General features: G+C 43.2%; 1 protein-coding gene across 1 annotated transcript; it reads right to left on the minus strand.

Moving 5' to 3' along the window:
- Positions 1-1,478: 1,478 nt before the first annotated feature.
- SLC25A14 (solute carrier family 25 member 14) lies at positions 1,479-20,030 on the minus strand. Its single transcript, XM_060756347.2, has 9 exons — positions 19,795-20,030; positions 13,963-14,110; positions 13,698-13,792; positions 11,052-11,137; positions 9,385-9,480; positions 5,877-6,001; positions 5,038-5,173; positions 3,829-3,909; positions 1,479-1,918 (listed from the first exon to the last, which is right to left on the minus strand). Exons 1-9 carry the CDS (start codon positions 19,856-19,858, stop codon positions 1,877-1,879), a joined length of 873 nt encoding a protein of 290 aa, XP_060612330.1. The 5' UTR covers positions 19,859-20,030; the 3' UTR covers positions 1,479-1,876.
- Positions 20,031-21,380: the final 1,350 nt, after the last annotated feature.

The raw sequence follows: 21,380 nt of genomic DNA on the forward strand, positions 1-21,380 counted from the left end.
AGGATGGAATTGTGTCCGAATGAAAACATTCCTTGGGTGGTGAGCAGTATGGTGTTTGGGGAGAACATTGGCAGGAGTTGGCCATTGGCAGGAGTCAGAAGGAGCCAAACCATAAACATTTTTCAAGCTGTGGTGGATTTCCTTAAGTGCAAAACTTTATCATTGCGCTCGCTATAACCTGAAATGGGTTGTGGCGCAGCTGGTTGGGAGTCAGCTGCATTAAAATCACTACTGACCGAGAGGTCATGAGTTCGAAGCCAACCTGAGTTGGAGTGAGCTTCTGGCCATTTATCTAGCTTACTGTTGACCTTTGCAGCCCGAAAGACAGTTGCATCTGTCAAGTAGGAAATTTAGGTACCGCTTATGCGGGGAGGCTAATTTAACTAATTTACGACGCCATAAAAAACTCTCCAGCAGTGTGCAAAGAATGAGGAAGTACTCCATCAGTGTCACAAGTGGATGGTGAAGCGACAGCTCCCCTGGTGGCCAGAATTCAAAGCATACCCTCATGAAGCTGGAAAGTTCAATAGCCTCTGTGTCTCTGTCTATGTATGTTGTGAGTCTATGGCATTGAATGTTTGCCATGTCTGTGTGCATTGTGATCCGCCCTGAGTCCCCTGTGGGGTGAGAAGGGTGGAATATAAATACTGTAAATAAATAAATAAATAAACAAACAAACAAACAAACAAACAAATGTATGTCATTGGAAGGAGGGCTTTTGATGGCTCCTCAGCATTGTGAGTTAAAGCTGTCTGTGGAAGTGGATACCCCAACACATACATACATATGAGTCCCCTTCGGGGGGAGAAGGGCGGGGTATAAATACAGGAAATAAATAAATAAATCTATATAAATAAAAATGTAATGTTCGCTTGTGGGATTAACAGAACTCAAAAACCACTGGACAAATTGACACCAAATTTGGACACAAGACACCTAACAACCCAATGTATGTCCTTCACTCAAGAAATGATTTTGTCATTTGGGAGTTGTAGTTGCTGGGATTTATAGTTCACCTACAATCAAAGAACATTCTGAACCCCAGCAACGATGGCATTGAACCAAACTTGGCACACAGTTCTCTCATGACAAACAGAAAATACTGGAAGGGTTTGGTGGGCAGTGTCCTTTGGTTTTGGAGTTGTAGTTCACCTACATCCAAAGATGACTGTGGACTCAAACAATGATGGATCTGGATCAAACTCTACAAGCATCCTCAATATGCCCAAATGTGAACACTGGTGGAGTTTGGGGGAAATAGAATCTTGACATTTGGGAGTTGTAGTTGCTGGGATTTATAGTTCACCTACAGTCAAAGAGCATTCTTTTCTGAATCAGCACCCCAAATAACCAAGGCGAATCTAAAGTCGACCATAAACTGATTCGTAACCCTTTTGGTACTAATGTTGGAGAGTGGTCCCTGGTCAAAAAAAGGCTGGGAACCATTGATCCATCCAATAGTAATGAAGACACAGCACTCCAATAAATAGTTTAATAAGGTCATGTGACAATGGAGGGAATGTAGCAGCCTCCTTGAATCCCCCATTTGCCCGAGGCACAGGACAAGGGAAAGGCACAGCCTGCTGCAAAATCCACGCTGCAAGCAGCTGCACCCAGAAGGACTGCTTGAACACAGATCTTCACAGAAGATACAGACTTGGACCCATACACTCTCCCCTTCTTCGCCTTGTGGGAAAGCACATGCAAAAGACCTCCGTGTGTTTTTCTCCCCAGCATCCAGGCCACGTGCCCAGACTGAGCATTCAGAATGGGGGTGATAGCCACAGTCCGAACAGCCAAGGAGCATGAAGATGCAGAAGAGGAGGAGGAGGAGGTGAGCAGGAAGGGCACGTTGGTCACCAGTCCAAAGTGGTCCCTAGAAAGGGAGTCTCTTCAGCTGCTCGTAGGTGATAAAAAACTGTTATTGAGTTAAGGAAAAACGTGCGGGCCGCATTTACCGTTCCATCTCTCTCTACTCCTCTCTTTCTCTCCCACCTCGAAGCACACAGCAGAATGGAAAACAAGTCATGCTCCTCAGTGAGCTGGCATTACAAAGACAAGGAGGAATTTTAGAAATCTGCTGGTTTTACGAATGAGCTGTGCATTCACTCCTAAAGTAATTCCCCACTCAAAGTAATCAGACATATTCATCATCACAGCGGTAGGAGTTGAAGGAATGGTGCTTGGTTTTTCAAAAAAGGAATATTTTAAGATGATGACTTTTTCTTCATTTAGTTTTTTTAAAGCAATATTTTATTTTATTTAAGTAAACATACATTTGCAAGTGTTTGTTGCATACAGTGCAATACTCGCCATCTATTAATGTTCTATAATGTTCTGATATAAAGGATTATTTAGTTTTTTTAAATGATAAGATGGTCATCTGGCAGGGATGCTTCAGCTGTGAATTTAGTACACTAGAAGATGGTTGGATTAGAATCATAGAATCCTAGTGTTGGAAGAGACCTCCTGGACCATCGAGTCCAACCCCATTCTGCCAAGAAGCAGGAAAATTGCATTCCAAGCAACCCCAACAGATGGTCATCCAGCCTCTATTTAAAAGTCTCCAAAGAAGGAGCCTCCACCACTCTCCAGGGCAGACAGTTCCACTGCTGAACACCTCTCACTGTTAGAAAGTTCTTCCTAATGTTCAGGTGGAATCTCCTTTCCTGTGATCTGAAGTCATTGCTCCATTACGTTCTAGTCTCCAGGGCAGCAGAAAACAAGCTTGCTCCCTCCTCCCCATGACTTCCCTTCACATATTTATAGATGACCCTCATCATGTCTTCTCTCAGCTTTCTCTTCTGCAGACTAAATATGTCCAGCTCTTTAAGCCACTCCTCATAGGGTTTGTTCTTGGATTAGATAGCCTTAGCTATCATTCTATGACATCTACATCACTAGACTACATGATCACTTACACAACTTAGGACTTGGGGGACTACGAAGGCTGCTTTACGAAGCAAAAATGTATATATTCAGAGCTTCAATAAGCGACTTAAAATAATTATATATATATACTTATACATAATTCCTAGAATCCCAATTTTTGAAGCTGTGGTCATGTGGAAAATGGCATTTCCAATCTATGTCTTTGGACCTTTTAGGAAAGTGACCCATGCTATATCTTAAAGACCGGGATGGGCAACAGCCAGGAGTTGAAGGCTACATTGGCTTACCAGGAGACCTTGGTTGGTCACGCTCAATTGCTCACCCCAAAATCTGTTTTTATTTTGCCTCTTGTTCCCACAATCCCTATACCTGCCTTGCATTGTGTCATCACTACACCATTTTAAATCAAGGACAGGCCTTTGTCCAGCAGGAAATGACATACTGGGCAAAGTGGGGGAAATTCAACATTTGGGGGCAAAAGAAGGTGAGGAGGCTGGAAGAATGAAAAAGAAAAGCCCCAAGAGCCATATGGAGCACAAGGACAAGCTCTACTCATTCCTGTTTAACAGATGTAAAACAGTCCAATTACCTCTCTGAAATGTTTTATTTCAAAAACAGACTGGTTAGAAATGTTGGAAGAAAATACACAGTGAATCCTAAATACACAGTGAACAAACAAAGCAGCTTCATGAAAGTCTAGGGCAATGGCTCTCAACCTGTGGGTCCCCAGGTGTTTTGGCCTACAACTCCCAGAAATCCCAGCCAGTTCACCAGCTGTTAGGATTTCTGGGAGTTGAAGGCCAAGACATCTGGGGACCCAAAGGTTGAGAACCACTGCTCTAGAGACATTTTAGTAGAGCTATTTCACAAGTTTTAAGCTACCCATGGCTTAAAGCCTCCCTTGCCCAACATGGCCTTTCACACAGAGAAGGATACAATGATGTTCCAGGGGCCCAGCCTCAACCAATTTGGCAAGAATCCTTTGTACAGTGCAAAGAAACCCTCACTTTTCCATGTCTGGGAAGGAGAGAATTAATTCCGATCTACAGTCATACATAGCAGAGTAGGAGGCAATCATATTTCTCGCGGATCAAGTTTGCAGTCCCTGTCAGTTTTTCAATGTCATATAAACACCCCAATGGGAGGCTTGGGGTAGAAAACTACAGAAGACATAGGCTTTGGTGCAAATCCAATTAGGTTGTTCTTTTATAATAATAATAATAATAATAATAATAATAATAATAATAATAATATAAGCTTTATTTATACCCCGCCACCATCTCCCCAAAGGGGACTCGGGACAGCTAACATGAGGCCAAGACTGAAAGATACAATGCAGCAAGATAAAATACACAACAACAGAAACGTTAACTCAGAACAAAATACGTAAACAATGCAAAATAACATAATGAAAGTCGAACACAAAGGGCGGGCCGAATGCACAAGATAAAATGATAAAACCCTGGATGAGATAGGAATAGAAAAAAATGATTTTGGATTTTGCAGTCTGGAGAAATCTACTTTACTTCATCTTGTTTCCAGAAAAACTGAAATATTAAAGTACTAGAGGAGATCCACTGAATTAGTCAAAGCATGAGGAGTTGGAATGTAAGGAAAATCCTGCTGATTCAATGGGTCCACTCGAAGATTAACAACAGATTTTAGGCCATTATGGGTTAATTTAGGGTTTTTTTCATGTCAGGAGCCACTTGAAAAACTGCAAGTTGCTTATGGTGTGAGAGAATTGGCTGTCTGCAAAGACATTGCCCAGAGGATGCCCGTATAGGTCACCATCCTGTGGAAGGCTTCTCTCATGTCCCCGAATGAGAAGCTGGAGCTGACAAGACGGGAGCTCACCCTGCTCCCTGGTTTTGAACTGCCAATCATTTGGTCAGCAGTCCTGCCAGCACATGGGTTTAACCCATTGCGCTATCAGGGTCTCCCATTTAGGTATAAGAAAGGGACTGAAAAAAGCATTTCATGCTCACTGCTGGAATATGTTTTAACAGTATGTTTCTGTGAAGTCAAAAAAATACTCCTTACACCCACATTTACCAACACAGGTTATTTTTTCTACAGTTTTACAAACAATTTCAGAAGCATTTTAGGATTTGCCCCACCCCCACTTTGTTTTCTAAACCTTACCTTTACCAGGCCGTCCAGTGTGCCCCTGTAGAGGTCCACACTCCCCACTATGGCCCGCTGATTCATCATACGAGTCCGCACCACATCCACTGGGTTTGATGCAACAGCACCAGCTAGCCCACATGTAAAACTCGATCTATACAGACAAGCACATAAAAGACCACGGTGAATGCTATACTCCAGACAAAGTCATTTAGCATTGTGTATTTCTTATATTATTCCTCGTATTGCTTCTGAAAACTGACCCAAGATAATTTCCACACAGGAGCAGAAGCATGTGCAGGGAACCAAAGACTTCAGATGAACTCAGTCATTACTCACAGTCACCACCAACCACTTCTGAGTCTTTAGGGCAGGGGCCCTCCAACTTTTTGAACAGAGGGCCAGGTCACAGTCTCTCAAACTGTTGGAGGGCCAGATTATAATTTGAAAAAAGCATGAATGAATTCCTATGCGCTCCGCACATATCTTATTTGTGGTGCAAAATACACTTAAAAACAATACAATAATTAAAACGAAGAACAATTTTAACAAATATAAACTTAATAGTATTTCAATGAGAAGTGTGGGCCTGCTTTTGGCTGATGAGATAGGATTGTTGTTGTTGTGCTTTCAAGTCGTTTCAGACTTAGGTTGACCCTGATCTTGGAGGGCCATATCTGGCCCTCGGGCCGTAATTTGAGGACTCCTGCTTTAGGGCATGCAAGCCAAACTCAAAATGCTTCTGGAACATAGCCATACAGCCCGGAAAACTCACAGCAACCCAGTGATTCTGGCCATGAAAGCCTTTGAGAACCAAAAGATAAGCTGCTAAGCATACAGTGCTGGCAGACACTTACATAAAATGAGTGAGAATTGTGTCCCCCACGAGTCCTGAAAGGATTAAGTGCTTCTTGGTGATGTCGTAGACCGGAAGTTCGACACCCACCACAATGGCAGCTCGCTGGGCCGTGGGAACTACACCCTATCAAAGGAAAAGAAAGACCTGGAAGTTAGTGGCCTTGGTAACAGTTTTGCTGTCTTTGGCTGGAACTCCCCATTTTGCTTGTTCTCAGCTGCCTTAATGTCTGCAATTTTTTGGAAGAGAAAAGTCCACTGGCTGTTAGGTTCACTCCCAGGATTCTGAGAAAAAGAACATCTTCAAAAAATATCCTGAGAACAGGAAGCTAAGAAGCAAATTGTTGTTGTTATTGTTACCCAAATAGATTACTGCAATGCACTCTATGTGGGGCTGCCCTTGAAGACTGTTCAGAAACTTCAGCTAGTCCAACGGGCTGCAGCCAGACTACTAACTGGAGCGACATACAGGGAGCATACCACCCCCTTGTTGTGCCAGCTCCACTGGCTGCCGATCCACTTCCAAACTCAATTCAAACTGTGGGTTTTGCCCTATAAAGCCCTATAGGGTTCTGGCCCAGCTTACTTGTCCGAACTCATTTACCTCTACATCCAACCTCGTAGTTTAAGATCATCCGGGGAGGCCCTGCTCTCGCTCCCGCCAGCATCACAAATATGTCTCGTGGGGATGAGAGATAGGATCTTCTCGGCTGTGCCCCCCCCCCCCCCCCGACCTGTGAAACTGGCTTCCCATCAAGGTAAGATCGGTTTCATCCCTCCTGTGTTTTAGGAAGAAATTGAAGTCATGGTTCTGGAACCAGGCTTTTCGACAGCAGGCATAAATAGCACTTTGGATATTGAATTCAACTGGAATGGTGATATGGCTGTTAATACCGTTTTTACCGTTTTAATTAATGTTCTATTTATTGTTTTAATTGTTGTTACATTGCTTTGTTATATGTAGTGGCATCGAATTGTTGCCATATGTAAGCTATCCTGATTCCCCTTTCAAGTGTCGAGAAGGAACGGGGTAGAAATACTGGAAATAAAAATAATTATTAACTTTCTTTACACGCTAGCTTTCTCTCTCAGGGGACTCAAGGCAGCTATGCCTGAGATGTATTTTCTAGGACAAAGAGGTAAAAAGGAGGAATGGAGTGAGAAGAAGGGGAATGACTGCTACTTCCTGCAGGCTTCCAAGTCAAGCTCATCTTCCTCCCACTCCAACACTTTGCTAGGCATGCAACCAAGCTGACAGGGTGGTTAAGCCTCTAACGGGGCAACAGAAATTAGGCCGATTCGATCCGCAAGGCAGAAGCAGAGACACCCCACCGCACAAGCAAGCTGATTTACGAGTCACAGGAAATGAGCCAAAACTCGTCCCCTTTAAGTGTATGGAGATACCGTTAAGATTAGCAAGGTCTGGTAACGCTGACTTAGTTCTGGGCAACAGAGAGTGGCTTGGGACGTGGAAGAGTGGCAGCCACAGGTGCAGGAGTTGACAGGGGCTAGAATGTCTAGAAGTTCATTCCAGTTCCAAATGTTGTAACAAAGAAATTCTTGAAATGAGTCAGTTCAAAGAAAATGACAAGGAAGGATGAAGATTTGCAGGCAGAGAAGAAAGAGGTTTGCACCTACTGCCCAGTTTTACTATTACATTGGATTCTATTGCTTTCTACATTGGGAAAAAACATTTTTAAATCAACAGTGGGACCTCTACGTAAGAGCTTCCCAATTTAAAAAAATATTGAGGTAAGAGCTGTCACTCAGCCCAGGTTTTTCTTTGATATACAAGCAGTGTTTTGTGTTAAGAGCTAGCACCACTGGAAGCACTAGTGTAGTGCTTCTCAATCTGTGGGTCCCCAGATATTTTGGCCTTCAACTCCCAGAAATCCTAACAGCTGGTAAACTGGCTGGGATTTCTGGAAATTGTGGGCCAAAACACCTAGGAACCCACACATTGAGAACTACTGCACTAGTGTAAGAGTACAAGACTTTAGGGCTTCAGGGAGCAGCCACTGTGCTTTGTGCTCTTGTCCACTTTGACGGATTGCTGTCCACTTTGCTCTTGTCCGCTTTGAGGAACTTTGGGTTAGTTGATTTTGTGTGGTTTTTTATTCCTGGTATGTTTGGTTTCATGAAGAGAGAGAGGGAGAGAGGCTGGAAAGAATACAGTATGAAGAAAATTATGCTTTTGCCTCATCAATTTGTGCTTCGTTGTCCCAACTTTGTGCTTCCACCATTTGATCTTTCTTTTTTTAATGTTCTCTGTGAAGGTGCATGTTTTGCTTACTGTTACATTGGCCAACACATATTTTGTTGCCTTAAATGTGCTTCCTTGCCACATCTTTGAGTATTTACCATTTTAAAGTCCATCTTTCTTTTTATTATTTCATGTGAGTGTGCATTTATACATTACTTGTTATTTATAAAGTACATTTTCTTATTTAAACGCATGTAACAAAAATATGGAGGGGGCAGGACAGATTAATTGCATTTCAGTAGGAAAATTCACTTTGAGATAAGAGCGATTTGACTGCAGAGCTCAGTCACAGAACAAATTAAACTCTTAAGGTATCACTGTTCCACCCTGTCATCCTGTGCTATGCTAATAATATAATATAATGTATTTTTTTTCGTTTTGCAAGTCACTTCTGGTGTGAGAGAATTAGCCATCTGCAAGGACGTTGCCCAGGAGATGCCCGGATGTTTTGAAGTTTTATCATCCTTGTGGGAGGCTTCTCTCATGTCCCCGCTTCTCATGCAGATGGAGAAGCTCATCCGCGCTCTCCCCGGATTCGAACCTGCGACCTGTTGGTCTTCAGTCCTGCCAGCACAAGGGTTTAACTCACTGCGCCACTGGGGGCTCCATGTAATGCAATATATTATATTGTAGATACATATAATATTTATATACAAAGCTGAAGTACTTTGGCCACATCATGAGGAGACAGCAAAGCCTAGAGAAGACAATTATGCTGGGGAAAGTGGAAGGCAAAAGGAAGAGGGGCCGACCAAGGGCAAGATGGATGGATGGCATCCTTGAAGTGACTGGACTGACCTTGAAGGAGCTGGGGGTGGTGATGGCCAACAGGGAGCTCTGGCTTGGGCTGGTCCATGAGGTCACGAAGAGTCGGAGACAACTGAACGAATGAACAACAAATGCAATATAATACAAATAATAATATGATATTATAATTATATATTTATATTACATGTAATATTACTAATAATAGTACAGTATAATGGTATAGTACAAAATAATAATATTTAATACTGATATTGTGCCATGCTAATAACATAATACATTGTATGTATATATATCTTGCAAGTGAGATAGCTAAAAAAAAAGATCTTCTAAGAAATGTTAAGAATAAACATCTGGAAAATTCAATAATTCAATTATTGAGTCACCCAGTACTAAATCAACTGCAAATATAACAGTATTGCCTTAATCTTTTTTTTGTTCTTGTGGGAAAAGGGCTGGGGGGCCCCTCAAGCACCACTTACCCGCCAGAGCCCCCGCGTGCCTTCCTGCTGATAGATGTCTATGAAGCTTCCAATCATTCCACCCTGGAACAGACTGCCCTGAGCTTGCATTCGGATCTAAAAAGGAGATGGAAGATCAGCAAGTGACTTCTGTGTCAGGGAAGCAAATCAGTAATGTTCCTGAAAATATGAAAGAGTCAACTGTAACCCAAAATACATGCTTGGAAAACTGAGATGCTAAGCCATCAATACTTCAAGCCCTTTATGGGACTGAGCACAAGCCTCTCAAATTCTCTTGCCTGACTTAATTGGTCCTCAATCCATAACCCATAAGTGGGTCATACTCTACCCAGCCAATCTCCCGAGAGTGGCATTCTGGAGCCAGTAGAAGGCAAGATCTTTCTTTCCTCTCCCCATCTTGAGAACTGAAAGGAGAGACACAGAATACTCTTGGCTAGAGGTCTGAACAGATGATGTACTTTAAAAGTAGGTTGAGGGTTGCAGGATGTTCCTACTCTAATCTAAAATAATATCTAAACCAGTTTCTTTTGTTCTTTCCAAGGGTGCAATTTTTCAAGGAGACGGGGAAAAAACCCAAACCAGACAAAGGGTAATCACATCAAAGGAAGAACAGGTCTTCTGAAGTCTTAAACAGAGGTGAAAAAGATGAGATTTTGTTTGATTCTTATTTCTGAATTATAATATAATAATAACAACAACTTTATTTTTATACCTCACCAATCATCTCCCCAAGGGGACTACAAGGGACTAGCCCAAAAATTACAATAAAACGTAACAGATTAAAACATCAAATATGAAAATATAAAAGTCACAATTGTAAACAAACATCAAGCAATATGGCTGAGATAAAGATACACTTGCTCAAATTTTGTCCAAAAGACAGAAACATATACAAAAACAATTTAAATCACACAAGTGTTAATAATTTAGTAATATTGTTAAAGATTGATTATTCACTGTTGGTCTTGTTCTTAGAATAATGAGTGTTACTTAAAATAGTAGCTGTAGAAAACTGTCATGTTGTGGAAACAAAACAAAGCAATCTATATAAATAAAAATGCAATGCTCGTTTGTGGGATTAAGAGAACTCAAAAACCACTGGACGAATTGACACCAATTTTGGACATAAGACACCTAACAACCCAATGTATGTCCTTCACTCAAAAAAAATGATTTTGTCATTTGGGAGTTGTAGTTGCTGGGATTTATAGTTCACCAACAAAGAGCATTCTGAACCCCACCAACGATGGAATTGAACCAAACTTGGCACACAGTTCTCCCATGACCAACAGAAAATACTGGAAGGGTGTGGTGGGCATGGACCTTCAGTTTGGGAGTTGTAGTTCAGCTACATCCACAGAGCACTGTGGGCTCAAACAACGATGGATCTGGACCAAACTCTACACGAAAACTCTATATGCCCAAATGTGAACACTGGTGGAGTTTGGGGAAAATAGAATCTTGACATTTGGGAGTTGTAGTTGCTGGGATTTATAGTTCACCTACAATCACAGAGCATTCTGAATCCCACCAACGATAGAATTGAGGCAAACCTCCCGCACAAAAACCTCATGTGGGCCACAGCAACGTGTGGCAGGGGATGGCTAGTTCATTGAAAAATGGCTCAAATAAGAAAGAAGACTTTAAGTATAGTAAGCCCCTCTTACCTTCAGAACATCTGTTGGGTTTGCCAGTGCAGAGGATATGACTCCTGATACTACCCCACAGATAACATTGATCAGTAACGTTTCATCTGCAATTGGAAAAATGATTATATCATATTTTAAATATTATATCACAAGAAGAAAGATCAGATTTTCAAGAAGGAAAAGTGAAAGTGATGAAAGATCAAATGCTACTTGAAGACAAAAGACGCCAGCTTCCCAGCCTCCTCTACTGGACACATGGCATTAAGGACAACAATATATCTCTGTTGAATTCTAATCAAAGCAATTGTCATGGTTGATAACACAAAGGAAGGAGCTGGTTCCCATTATCTTGCTCTTCACGGCAGTTGTCAGCCAACCCAGCAGAGTGGGGAACGTGAACCCTGAGGGTGGCAGATAGCATTCCAACGCTATTTGTAGACACCTAGAGCTCAACAAAAACTTTTGGATCACTTAGGGTTACAAAAAGTAGGCCCAGAGAGCACCAATATTCTCCCACGTGCCTTCTGAGTATTTTTGGGGGGGGGGGGGGGGGTTAATTTAAAAAATCATTTAAGCAGGTGGAAGTGATATGCTAAATCCCCTAGCAGGCCAGTCGGACTCTCTACACCTGTAAGTTGCCCAACCCATGTCAAGAAGTGCCACCCAACTTAAAGGTTCCCTCAAAGAACTTTAATTGGGAGTAGAATGGGAAAAAAACCCAGTAAAGTTGATAAGGCAGTTAGTTCAGAGAAGAAAAGCTAAGAGTTAGAGCGGAGTTATGCTGGGAAGGGCAGAAGTACTGACCGCAGCACTCTCCAAAGGAGACCGGGTCACTGGTTGCCCTGGGCCTGCGGGGAAACAAACATTTAGGACATCGTACCCACAAGCAGAAAGACCACAAAACAGCATATCTGCAGAGGTAACCTCATGGGACAGTGAAAAGATAAGCAGGGAGGCATGACCACTAGATATCAATCACAGCATAAAGTTCAATTGTTGTAAACTCTACAGATAGTTACAATCTACACCAGTGGTCCACAAAAACTAAAATACGGTCAGCGGCCTCATCATTACTACACTACTGCAATGAGAGTGACTGACCGTATTTCCATCTACAAACCCATGCAATCCCTTCGATCCTCCGGAGAGGCCCTCCTTTCGCTCCCGCTCGCATCGCAGGTGCAACTTGCGGGGACGAGAGAGAGGGCCTTCTCTGTGGTGCCCCCCCGGCTCTGGAACTCACTCCCCAGAGACATTAGACAAGCCCCTACACTGGCAATCTTTAGGAAGAATGTGAAAACCTGGTTATTCCAATGTGCCTTCATTGATTGAATGCAAGATTCTTCCTGACCACACTTTGCACAAAATGTCCTTAGGCGCACTTTATTTTATGGGTTGTGCAATGAAATCCTTCCTCATTCTTGGAGCCTCCTCCTTATAAGTTACACTGTCCTATCTCCTAGTGAAATTCCCTGTGTTTTTAATGTTTGATTTTATATTGTTGTGTTGTATATTATTTTGATTTTGCATTTTATGTATTTTGCTCGTTTTATTGTGTTTTGTGTTATATTGCTTGTATTGTATCAATGGGCGTGGCCTCATGTAAGCCGCACCGAGTCCCCCTGGGGGAGATGGAGCGGGGTATAAATAAAGTTTTATTTTATTATTATTATCTCACAAAACCCTCTTATAGTATCAAGATTTATGGTTTTCTGTGGCTGAGCAGATGGTAACTACTGGATGGTATATGTTCTGTATCAGAAACTAGAGCTGATGTGGTCTATCCAATACAATTTTCTGAATCAGCACCCCAAATAACTAAACTAAATCTAAAGTTAATCAATAACTGATTCATAACTTTTTGGTACTAATGTTGGAGTGTGGGTCCTCGTCAAAAAAGGGTTGGGAATCACTGATCTACACCATAGTTTAAATATCTGAAGCCTGGAGGTGACGGGAGTACCAATATAATAATGTTTTGGTCAAGCAATACGTGCAAATTTCCTCTAAAAGGTAAGAAAAAGCACCGTACTGTAGAGAAACTGAATTGTGGTTCAAAAGAAGTGATAGAAAGAATGGCATGAAACAAACCAATATGACACTAGTAGTCTCCCCATCTTGAATTATGACCAGAATATTTCCAAATTCAGTAATTTTCATGGAACACAATTGTTATTCCCACTGGAGTAACATGCATAGTGTCCATCACAGAAGTTTCCTGCATGCAGCACCCAACACCATAGAAATCAGATTCAGGCAACAACTACTGAGTCAATTAGAATTTCATTTTTGGACCAAGTCTTGCCAATATGTAATCACTTGGGTAAACAGCAAGGTAGTTCTCTTTCCCTTAAAAAAATTGAAGGAAGAAAGAAAACATCTCTTCTACTTTGACACATGTTGGTCTTTTATAATAGCAGTCAATTTCTGTAACACCTTTGAATGCAATTTTGAATTTTGGAATCAAACTTGTACACTTTGGAGATCTGAAACGTTATATTAGTCACAAGAGACAGAAAAGGGTACATGACAAATTCATCATAATTACACATAGCACCATTATTGCATTGCCATCGCAATCAAGATTAAGAATATTAATAGCGTATTTATTATATGCCTCTCCCTGCAGCTGAAAAGTCCGTAATACCTTCCTGACACACTCACCTTCTAAACGATCCACAAAAAGCCGCTTTAAACTTTGATATATACCAATTTTTATGGTGCCATAGGACGCTTGTCTTAACAAGGCTGGAGCAATCCTGTAATAGATGGAAAGAAAATAAGCTCAGATCCACAGCACGATTCTATCTCATGTCCCAACCCCCACCTCTAGCTCATAATATCTAAAGGCTTTTGAACCTCTACTTTGAGAGGTAGATATATGAAGTAATGAGGATGACTGGAAGGAATGAGAGGGACATAACTTTACCCAGAATATAGCGCTAGAATGCCTTCCTCCCTAGAGATGCGGAACAAGGCATGGAACATGCCCCGGTACTTGATCTCTCGGAAACGGGCATCAATGCTTTGGCCTTGGACTTGAAGTCGCGTTTTGGTGAGATCTACAGGGAAGGTCCCTGAAAGAGAATAAAACAAAACAGGCCATGGTTCAGACAACACAGTGACTGGGTAACTTCCCCCACCACACAATAAGGATGCACAGATTTGACTAGGATGCAGAGAAGCTCAAGGATTTATTTTCCATTCTACACAGTCCAGCCATAGCCTGAGCTAATCTAATTCATCCAAGTTATATTTGTTCCAGTTGCATTTTACACTCATTCAAGCAGCACAAGGGGATTCTCAGGCAGTCTTTCATCCAAGTGCTGAGCAACGATGTCTCTTCAAAAGCAGAATTACGCAGTGACTACAGCATTTATTTATAGAGTCTTACATTACAGAACTGAACCAACACTACTCCAAGGTGAAATGTTCAATGTAGTGAGGTTACATCCGATTATTGCAAAGCATCACAATGATATTAGCAGAAGAAGAACCTCAATATCACCATTCTTTCTATTACGCAATTCTGCAGAAACGTTAGATGCAAACTCTTATTGCTGCTACCACTGTCAGTTTGAATCTACTGGAATGGAAAGGTAAAGGTTTTCCCCTGACATTAAGTCCAGTTGTGTCCAACTCTGCGGGTTGGTACTCATCTCCATTTCTAAGCTGAAGAGCTGGTGTTGTCTGAAGACACCTCCAAGGTCATGTGGCCAGCATGGCTGCATGGAGCGCCAGCAATCAGTAAATCAGGCTCCTTCACTATCATGATAAATGAGAAAGAAAGTCCGCTCCCACTTCAACTTTAACCCTCCATTCTACAATAATACTGACCTACCTTACACAGATGTAAGGATTACTGGAAATATATTAAAATCATTTTGAGTATTTTAAACAGCTACATACTGGCTGGCTTCCTTCGACATGGTAAAGTCACACATACATCCAAATGGGCAAAGGAACAGAAAATGGGAAATAACAAAATTCTTATATGAAATGATAATACAATTAGGTAGAACATCATTTTAGGATACAAAGACAAGCACATATATAAATGCTAATTATTACTTGAAAGGAAAAACAAATGAATAAGTGTCTTATGTAGGGAATATTTGGACCCTTCCACACAGCCCTATATCCCAGAATATCAAGGCAAAAAAATCCCACAATATCTGATTTGAACTGGGTTATCTGTGGCCCCTTCCACACCGCTGAATAAAATTCCACATTATCTACCTTGAACTGTGATATATGGCTGTGTGAACTCTGATAACTTAGGGCCCTCCCACCCTGCCACATAACACAGAATATCAAGGTAGAAATCCCACAATATCTGCTTTGAAGTGGGTTATGTGAGTCCACACTGCCATATATTCCAGTACAAAGCAGATAATGTGTGATTTTATTCAGCTGTGTGGAAGGGGCCCCAGTTTAAAGCAGATATTCTGGGTTATATGGGTATGTGGAAGGGTTCTGAGTCCACACTGCCATATATTGCCATTCAAAGTAGATAATGTGGGAATTTATTCAGCTGTGTGGAAGAGAGCCTTATATTTACACAGATGAACCAACAACACTTCAAGGTAAACTTTTTATATGTGGGGAGTTACCTATCCCATATATTCACGTACAGTCCTATAATTTCCAAAACGCAGCCTAAAAATACTGGGTGACTCATCCACAGGTCAATGTGAGTACTAACCTTATTGGGAAAGAAACAATTCCCTTTTTTGAACAGAATGCCTTCCTTGGGGGAGGAACCTAGGTTGCATTGGCGGAAAGGCCTGGAATCATGGATTTTGGGGCCTGAATCATAATTTTGGCTTTAAAAATTGTCTTTGATTTAGATATGAAGTATTCACTATAGTACTGCTCTCACTATTATTTAGGGAGAGTAAAGCCCAGATCACAATCAAGAGTGACTGTCAAAAGAAGGATTTGATGGAGAAAGAGAAAAAAAAAGAAACAACAACAACAAAAAGGAGTCTTGTGACATCTTGTGGACAGAATGTGGTACAAGCTTTTTCAGACTGAAGTCCACTCAAACACACATACAGAGGTTTGAAAGATATATCAGATCAGACTTCCGATCCACACAATAAAGCAAGGCACATTCTGCTGGCTCAGCCAGAAGGAACTACCATTTGATTTCTATTTTCCAAGAACAAATCAAAAGCTATCCGATCTTAATGTGAAAACATTACGTTATTATTAATAAAGTATTACATATATAACAATATAGAAATTTCTATCTACCCTTCTAGAGCCTTTCCACTGCTTGAAATTGATAATGAAAGATAAAACCGCCATGAATATAGAACAATGAGCATACAACAAAAACAGAAAGGTGATAGACAAAACAATCCTTAAACAACATCAACACAAAGCCTTGACAGTTGGTTTTAATCATGAATTTTAAACTTGCATCTGGTGTTCACTATATTTTATTATTTGTTCTGAGTATTTTCATAAATGTACTTTGTAGAATTACATTTTAGTAAGTGTATTTTATATAATGATTATATATTTTAAGCTATGTTATAACTAGCCTTGAGACACACTGAGAGGCAAGTAAGAAATAAAATAATAATAATTATAATTATAATCAGCTGTCCCCAATAATGATGATGTTGTCAGGGACAGTTGATACCCATGCTTCCAAGGGCAATATGTTCCAAAATACTGGAATTCAGAAGGTGCCATTTCTTGTTACATCATATATGCTGCCACTAAGGCCCCTTTTACACTGCCATATAAAATCCAGATTATTTTATTTGAATTGGATTATATGGCAGTGTAGACTCATATGATCCAGTTCAAAGCAGATAATGTAGATTATCTGATGTGATAATGTGGATTATATGGCAATGCAGAAAGGTTCTAAGGATACAAGCATTTTTAGAGCCTTAAAGGTAATAACTGACACGTGCCTGGAAACTGATAATGTTGCAGAAGTGATGCAATACACTTGCAGCTCTGTTCTGGGATCACACATAGCTTCTAGGCCCCCTTTACACAGCTGTATAAAATCCAGATTATCTGTTTTGAACTGGATTATATGGCAGTGTAGACTTAGCTAACCCAGTTCAAAGAAGATAATGTGGATTATCTGCCTTGGTATCCTGGATTATATGGCAATGTAGAAGGGGCCTCATATAATCAAGTTCAAATGAAATAATCTGGATTCAGAAACTGGATTGTTTATTTATTTATTTGTTTATTTAATTTACGACATTTATATGCCGCCCTTCTCACCCCGAAGGGATTCAGAGCGGCTTACAAGGTATATATACATACAATATAATATATTATTAGCATAGTACAATATCAGTTTTAAATATTGCTATATTATACTATACCAATTATATTATTATTAAAAATATTACATGTAATATAAATATATAATTATAATATCATATTATATTATACAGTGATGGAGACCCAGGGCCCTTCTGCACAGCCCTATACCCCAGAATATCAAGGCAGAAAATCCCACATTATCTGAGTGTAGACTCAGATAACGCAGTTCAAAGCAGATATCGTGGGATTTTCTGCTCTGAGATTCTGGGATATAGGGCTGTGTGGAAGGGCCCCTTGCCTCTATAAAGCATTACACTAATCAAATGTTAATGAAACTATGGCATGAATCACCACCGACAAGACTGTGTTCAATTGTGTGTTTGTGTTGTCTATCGCACCCCCCCCCCCCACACACACACATACTCTTATATCCCCATACCAAAAAAGGGAAATGCTAAAGACTGCTCAAACTTCTGTAAAGTGGCCTTATTTCTCATGCCAGGAAGGTCATGCTCAAGATCCTGCAAGGAAGACTCCAGCAAGACGTAGAGAGAGAGTTGCCAGATGTACAAGCTGGGTTTAGAAAAAGCAGAGGAACGAGAGACCAGATTGCCAATATCTGGATGCTGGATAATGGAGAAAGCCAGGGAGTTTCAGAAAAACATCTATTTCTGTTTCATTGACTATTCGAAAGCCTTTAACTGTATGTATCATAATAAATTGTGGCAAGTTCATGATGGTATGGGCATACCAAATCACCTTGTCCCTCTCCTGAGAAATCTGTATAAAAAGCAAGTAGCAACAGTCAGAAATGATCATGGAAGAACAGACTGGTTCAAGATTGGGAAAGGCGTACGGCAGGGTTGTATCCTCTCCCCCAACCTATTCAACTTGTATGCAGAACACATCATGCGATGTGCAGGGATTGACAAATGCAAGGCTGGGGTGAAAATTGCTGGAAGAAACATTAACAACCTTAGATATGCAGATGACACCACTCTGATGGCCGAAAGTGAGGATGACTGACAACTGGGAAATAGAGGGAGAAAACATGGAGGCCATGACAGACTTTGTATTTCTAGGTGCAAAGATTACTGCAGACGCAGACTGTGGCCAGGAAATCAGGAGACACTTCCTTCTTGGGAGGAGAGCAATGTCCAGTCTCGATAAAATAATGAAGAGTAGAGACATCAGACTGGCAACGAAGATCTGCATAGTCAAAGCAATGATATTCCCCATAGTCACCTACGGATGTGAGAGCTGGACCATAAGGAAAGCTGAGCGAAGGAAGAGAGGCGCTTTTGAATGCTGGTGGTGGAAGAAAGTTCTGAGAGTGCCTTGGACCGTGAGAAGATCCAACCAGTCCATTCTCCAGGAAATAAAGCCCGACAGCTCATTGGAGGGAAGGATAGTAGAGGCCAAGATGAAGTACTTTGGCCACATCATGAGAAGACAGGAAAGCTTAGAGAAGACAATCATGCTGGGAAAAATGGAAGGAAAAAGGAAGAGGGGCCGACCAAGGGCAAGACGGATGGAGGGTATCCCTGAAGTGACTGGATTGACCTTGAAGGCACTGGGGGCGGTGACGGCCGACAGGGAGCTCTGGCGTGGGCTGGTCCATGAGGTCACAAAGAGTTGGAAACGACTGAATGAATGAACAACAACAAAATTGCGCCCCAATCTCTTTTTTAAAAAAACTTACTGTTGTTTCATTTAAAGCTTGTTTTACACCTAGAAACCATTTTGGACATTTTGCAAGTTCCTTTCTAATGGAATATTAACTGAGCCATTAAGCAAACATCCATATGTGGACCAAGATTATACACCTAAGTATATCCATAAAAATGTATGCCGCAGTAGAAAACCTAGAAAACGGGGATCAGAGGGCCCTTGCACACAGTCATATAACCCAGAATATCAAGGCAGATAACCCACAATATCTGCTTTGAACTGGATTATCTGAGTCCACACTGCCATATAATCCAGTTTAATGTGGATTTTATACAGATGTGTGGAAGGGACCAGAGAGACATCATCATTTTGCTCCTGAAAGATCCCTCAAATTAGGCCTCTTCCACACAGCTGTATAAAATTCAAATTGAACTGGATTATCTGGCAGTGTGGACTCAGATAACCCAGTTCCAAGCAGATATAGTGTGATCTCCTGCCTTGATTTTCAGGATTGTGTGTCTGCGTGGAAGGGGCCTCAGGCAGAGTTACTGGGTTTTGCAACGCAGTTGGAAGGCGGTCCTAACAAGGGTTGGAGAATACAGAAGAAAGCCGCAAAGCAATTGAGCGCAGGCTCCACAGGCCGCGGGGAAAGCAGCTCGCCGTTACTAAGCAACCGGAAAGGTGTGGCCTACATCCCGCGGTCACTGAGAAGGGAGAAGGAGCCTGGCGCGCATGCGCAGATGCGACCCGCTCCTCCCTCACGCCGCCCCTCCCTTCCTCCACTCACCAAACTCGGCCACGAGCGAGGCCAGCCCGCCGTACACGAACGGCTTCCAGCTCAAGGCTGACATGGCGGCCGAGGAAGGGAGGCGGCGGCGCCTTCCCGGGCGCGGCCTCACTCCTCGCCCTCAGAAGAACGGAGCAACCCGGTCCGGCAAGTCCCTCACTCCGGAGAAAGTGGGACAGGCTGTCGCTGCCGGCTTGGACGGCAGTGCGCAGGCGCGGACCAAAGCTCGCGATTGGCGGAGCTGTTGTAGATCCGCAAAGAGGCCGGGCCCCGCCCCCGCGTGACGTCGCTCGGCAGGGCCCGCCCCCGGCGCAACGTCATTCAGCCGGGCCCCGCCCCCTTTGCCTTGTTCTAAGAAGATTGGCACCACTTTCACTGCTGGTCGCCGGGCCCCGCCCCCCGCGTGACGTCACTCGGCCAGACCCCCGCCCCCTCTTTGCTTTCAGTGTATTCTGCGACCTTAGGGGTGCGCCTGCGCAGTCTGGCACCACTTTCACTGTTCACCGAGCCCCGCCCCGCGTGACGTCGCTCAGCTGGGCCCCGCCCCTCGCGTGACGTCATTCAGCGGGTCCCCGCCCCCGCTTTGCTTTCAGTGTATTCTGCGACCTTAGGGTGCGCCTGCGCAGTCTGGCACCACTTTCACTGTTCACCGAGCCCCGCCCCGCGTGACGTCGCACAGCAGGACTCCGCCCCTCACATGACGTCACCAGCTCGGCCCCGCCCCCTCTTTGCTTTCAGTGTATCCTGCGCAGTCTGACACCACTTTCACTGTTCACCGATCCCCGCCCCGCGTGACGTCGCTCAGCTGAACCCCGCCCCTCATGTGACGTCGATCAGTTGGGCCACGCCCCCTCTTTGCCTTAAATGTGTTCGGCGACCCTAGCGGTGCGCCTGCGCAGTCTGGCACCACTTTCACTATTCAGAGTCCCGCCCCGCGTGACGTCGCTCAGGTGGACCCCGCCCCTCACGTGACATCACCAGCTGGGCCCCGCCCCCTCTTTGGTTTCAGTGTATTCTGCGACCTTAGGGGTGCGCCTGGCAGTCTGGCACCACTTTCACTGTTCACCGACCCCGCCCCGCGTGATGTCGCTCAGCAGGGTTCCGCCCCTAACATGACGTTGTTCTGCTGGGCCCCGCCACCCCTGTCTTAAATGTGTTCTGCGACCCTAGCGGTGCGCCTGCGCAGTCTGGCACCACTTTCACTATTCAGAGACCCGCCCCTCACGTGACGTCTTCAGGTGGGCCCTGTCTCTTTTTCCCTGCAATGTCTTCTGCCACCCTAGGGGTGCGCCTGCGCAGTTTGGCACCACTTTCCCTGCTATTCGCCGAGCCCCCGCGTGACGTCGCCAAACCAAGCCCCGCCCCTCCTTCAATGTATTCTGCGAACGTAGGGGGTGCGCCTGCGCAGTTTGGCACCACTTTCCCTGCTGTTCGCCGAGCCCCGCCCCCGCGTGACGTCGCCCATCCAAGCCCCGCCCCCTCCGCTTTCAATGTGTTCTGCAACCCCAATGGTGCGCCTGCGCAGCCTTCCACCTTTCCCTGCTCAATTCTATGGGAAAGGGCAGAAAGTTAAAAGCCACCACTTG

This window comes from Anolis sagrei, chromosome 10 (genome assembly GCF_037176765.1).
Source record: "Anolis sagrei isolate rAnoSag1 chromosome 10, rAnoSag1.mat, whole genome shotgun sequence".
NCBI classification, from domain to species: domain Eukaryota; kingdom Metazoa; phylum Chordata; class Lepidosauria; order Squamata; family Dactyloidae; genus Anolis; species Anolis sagrei.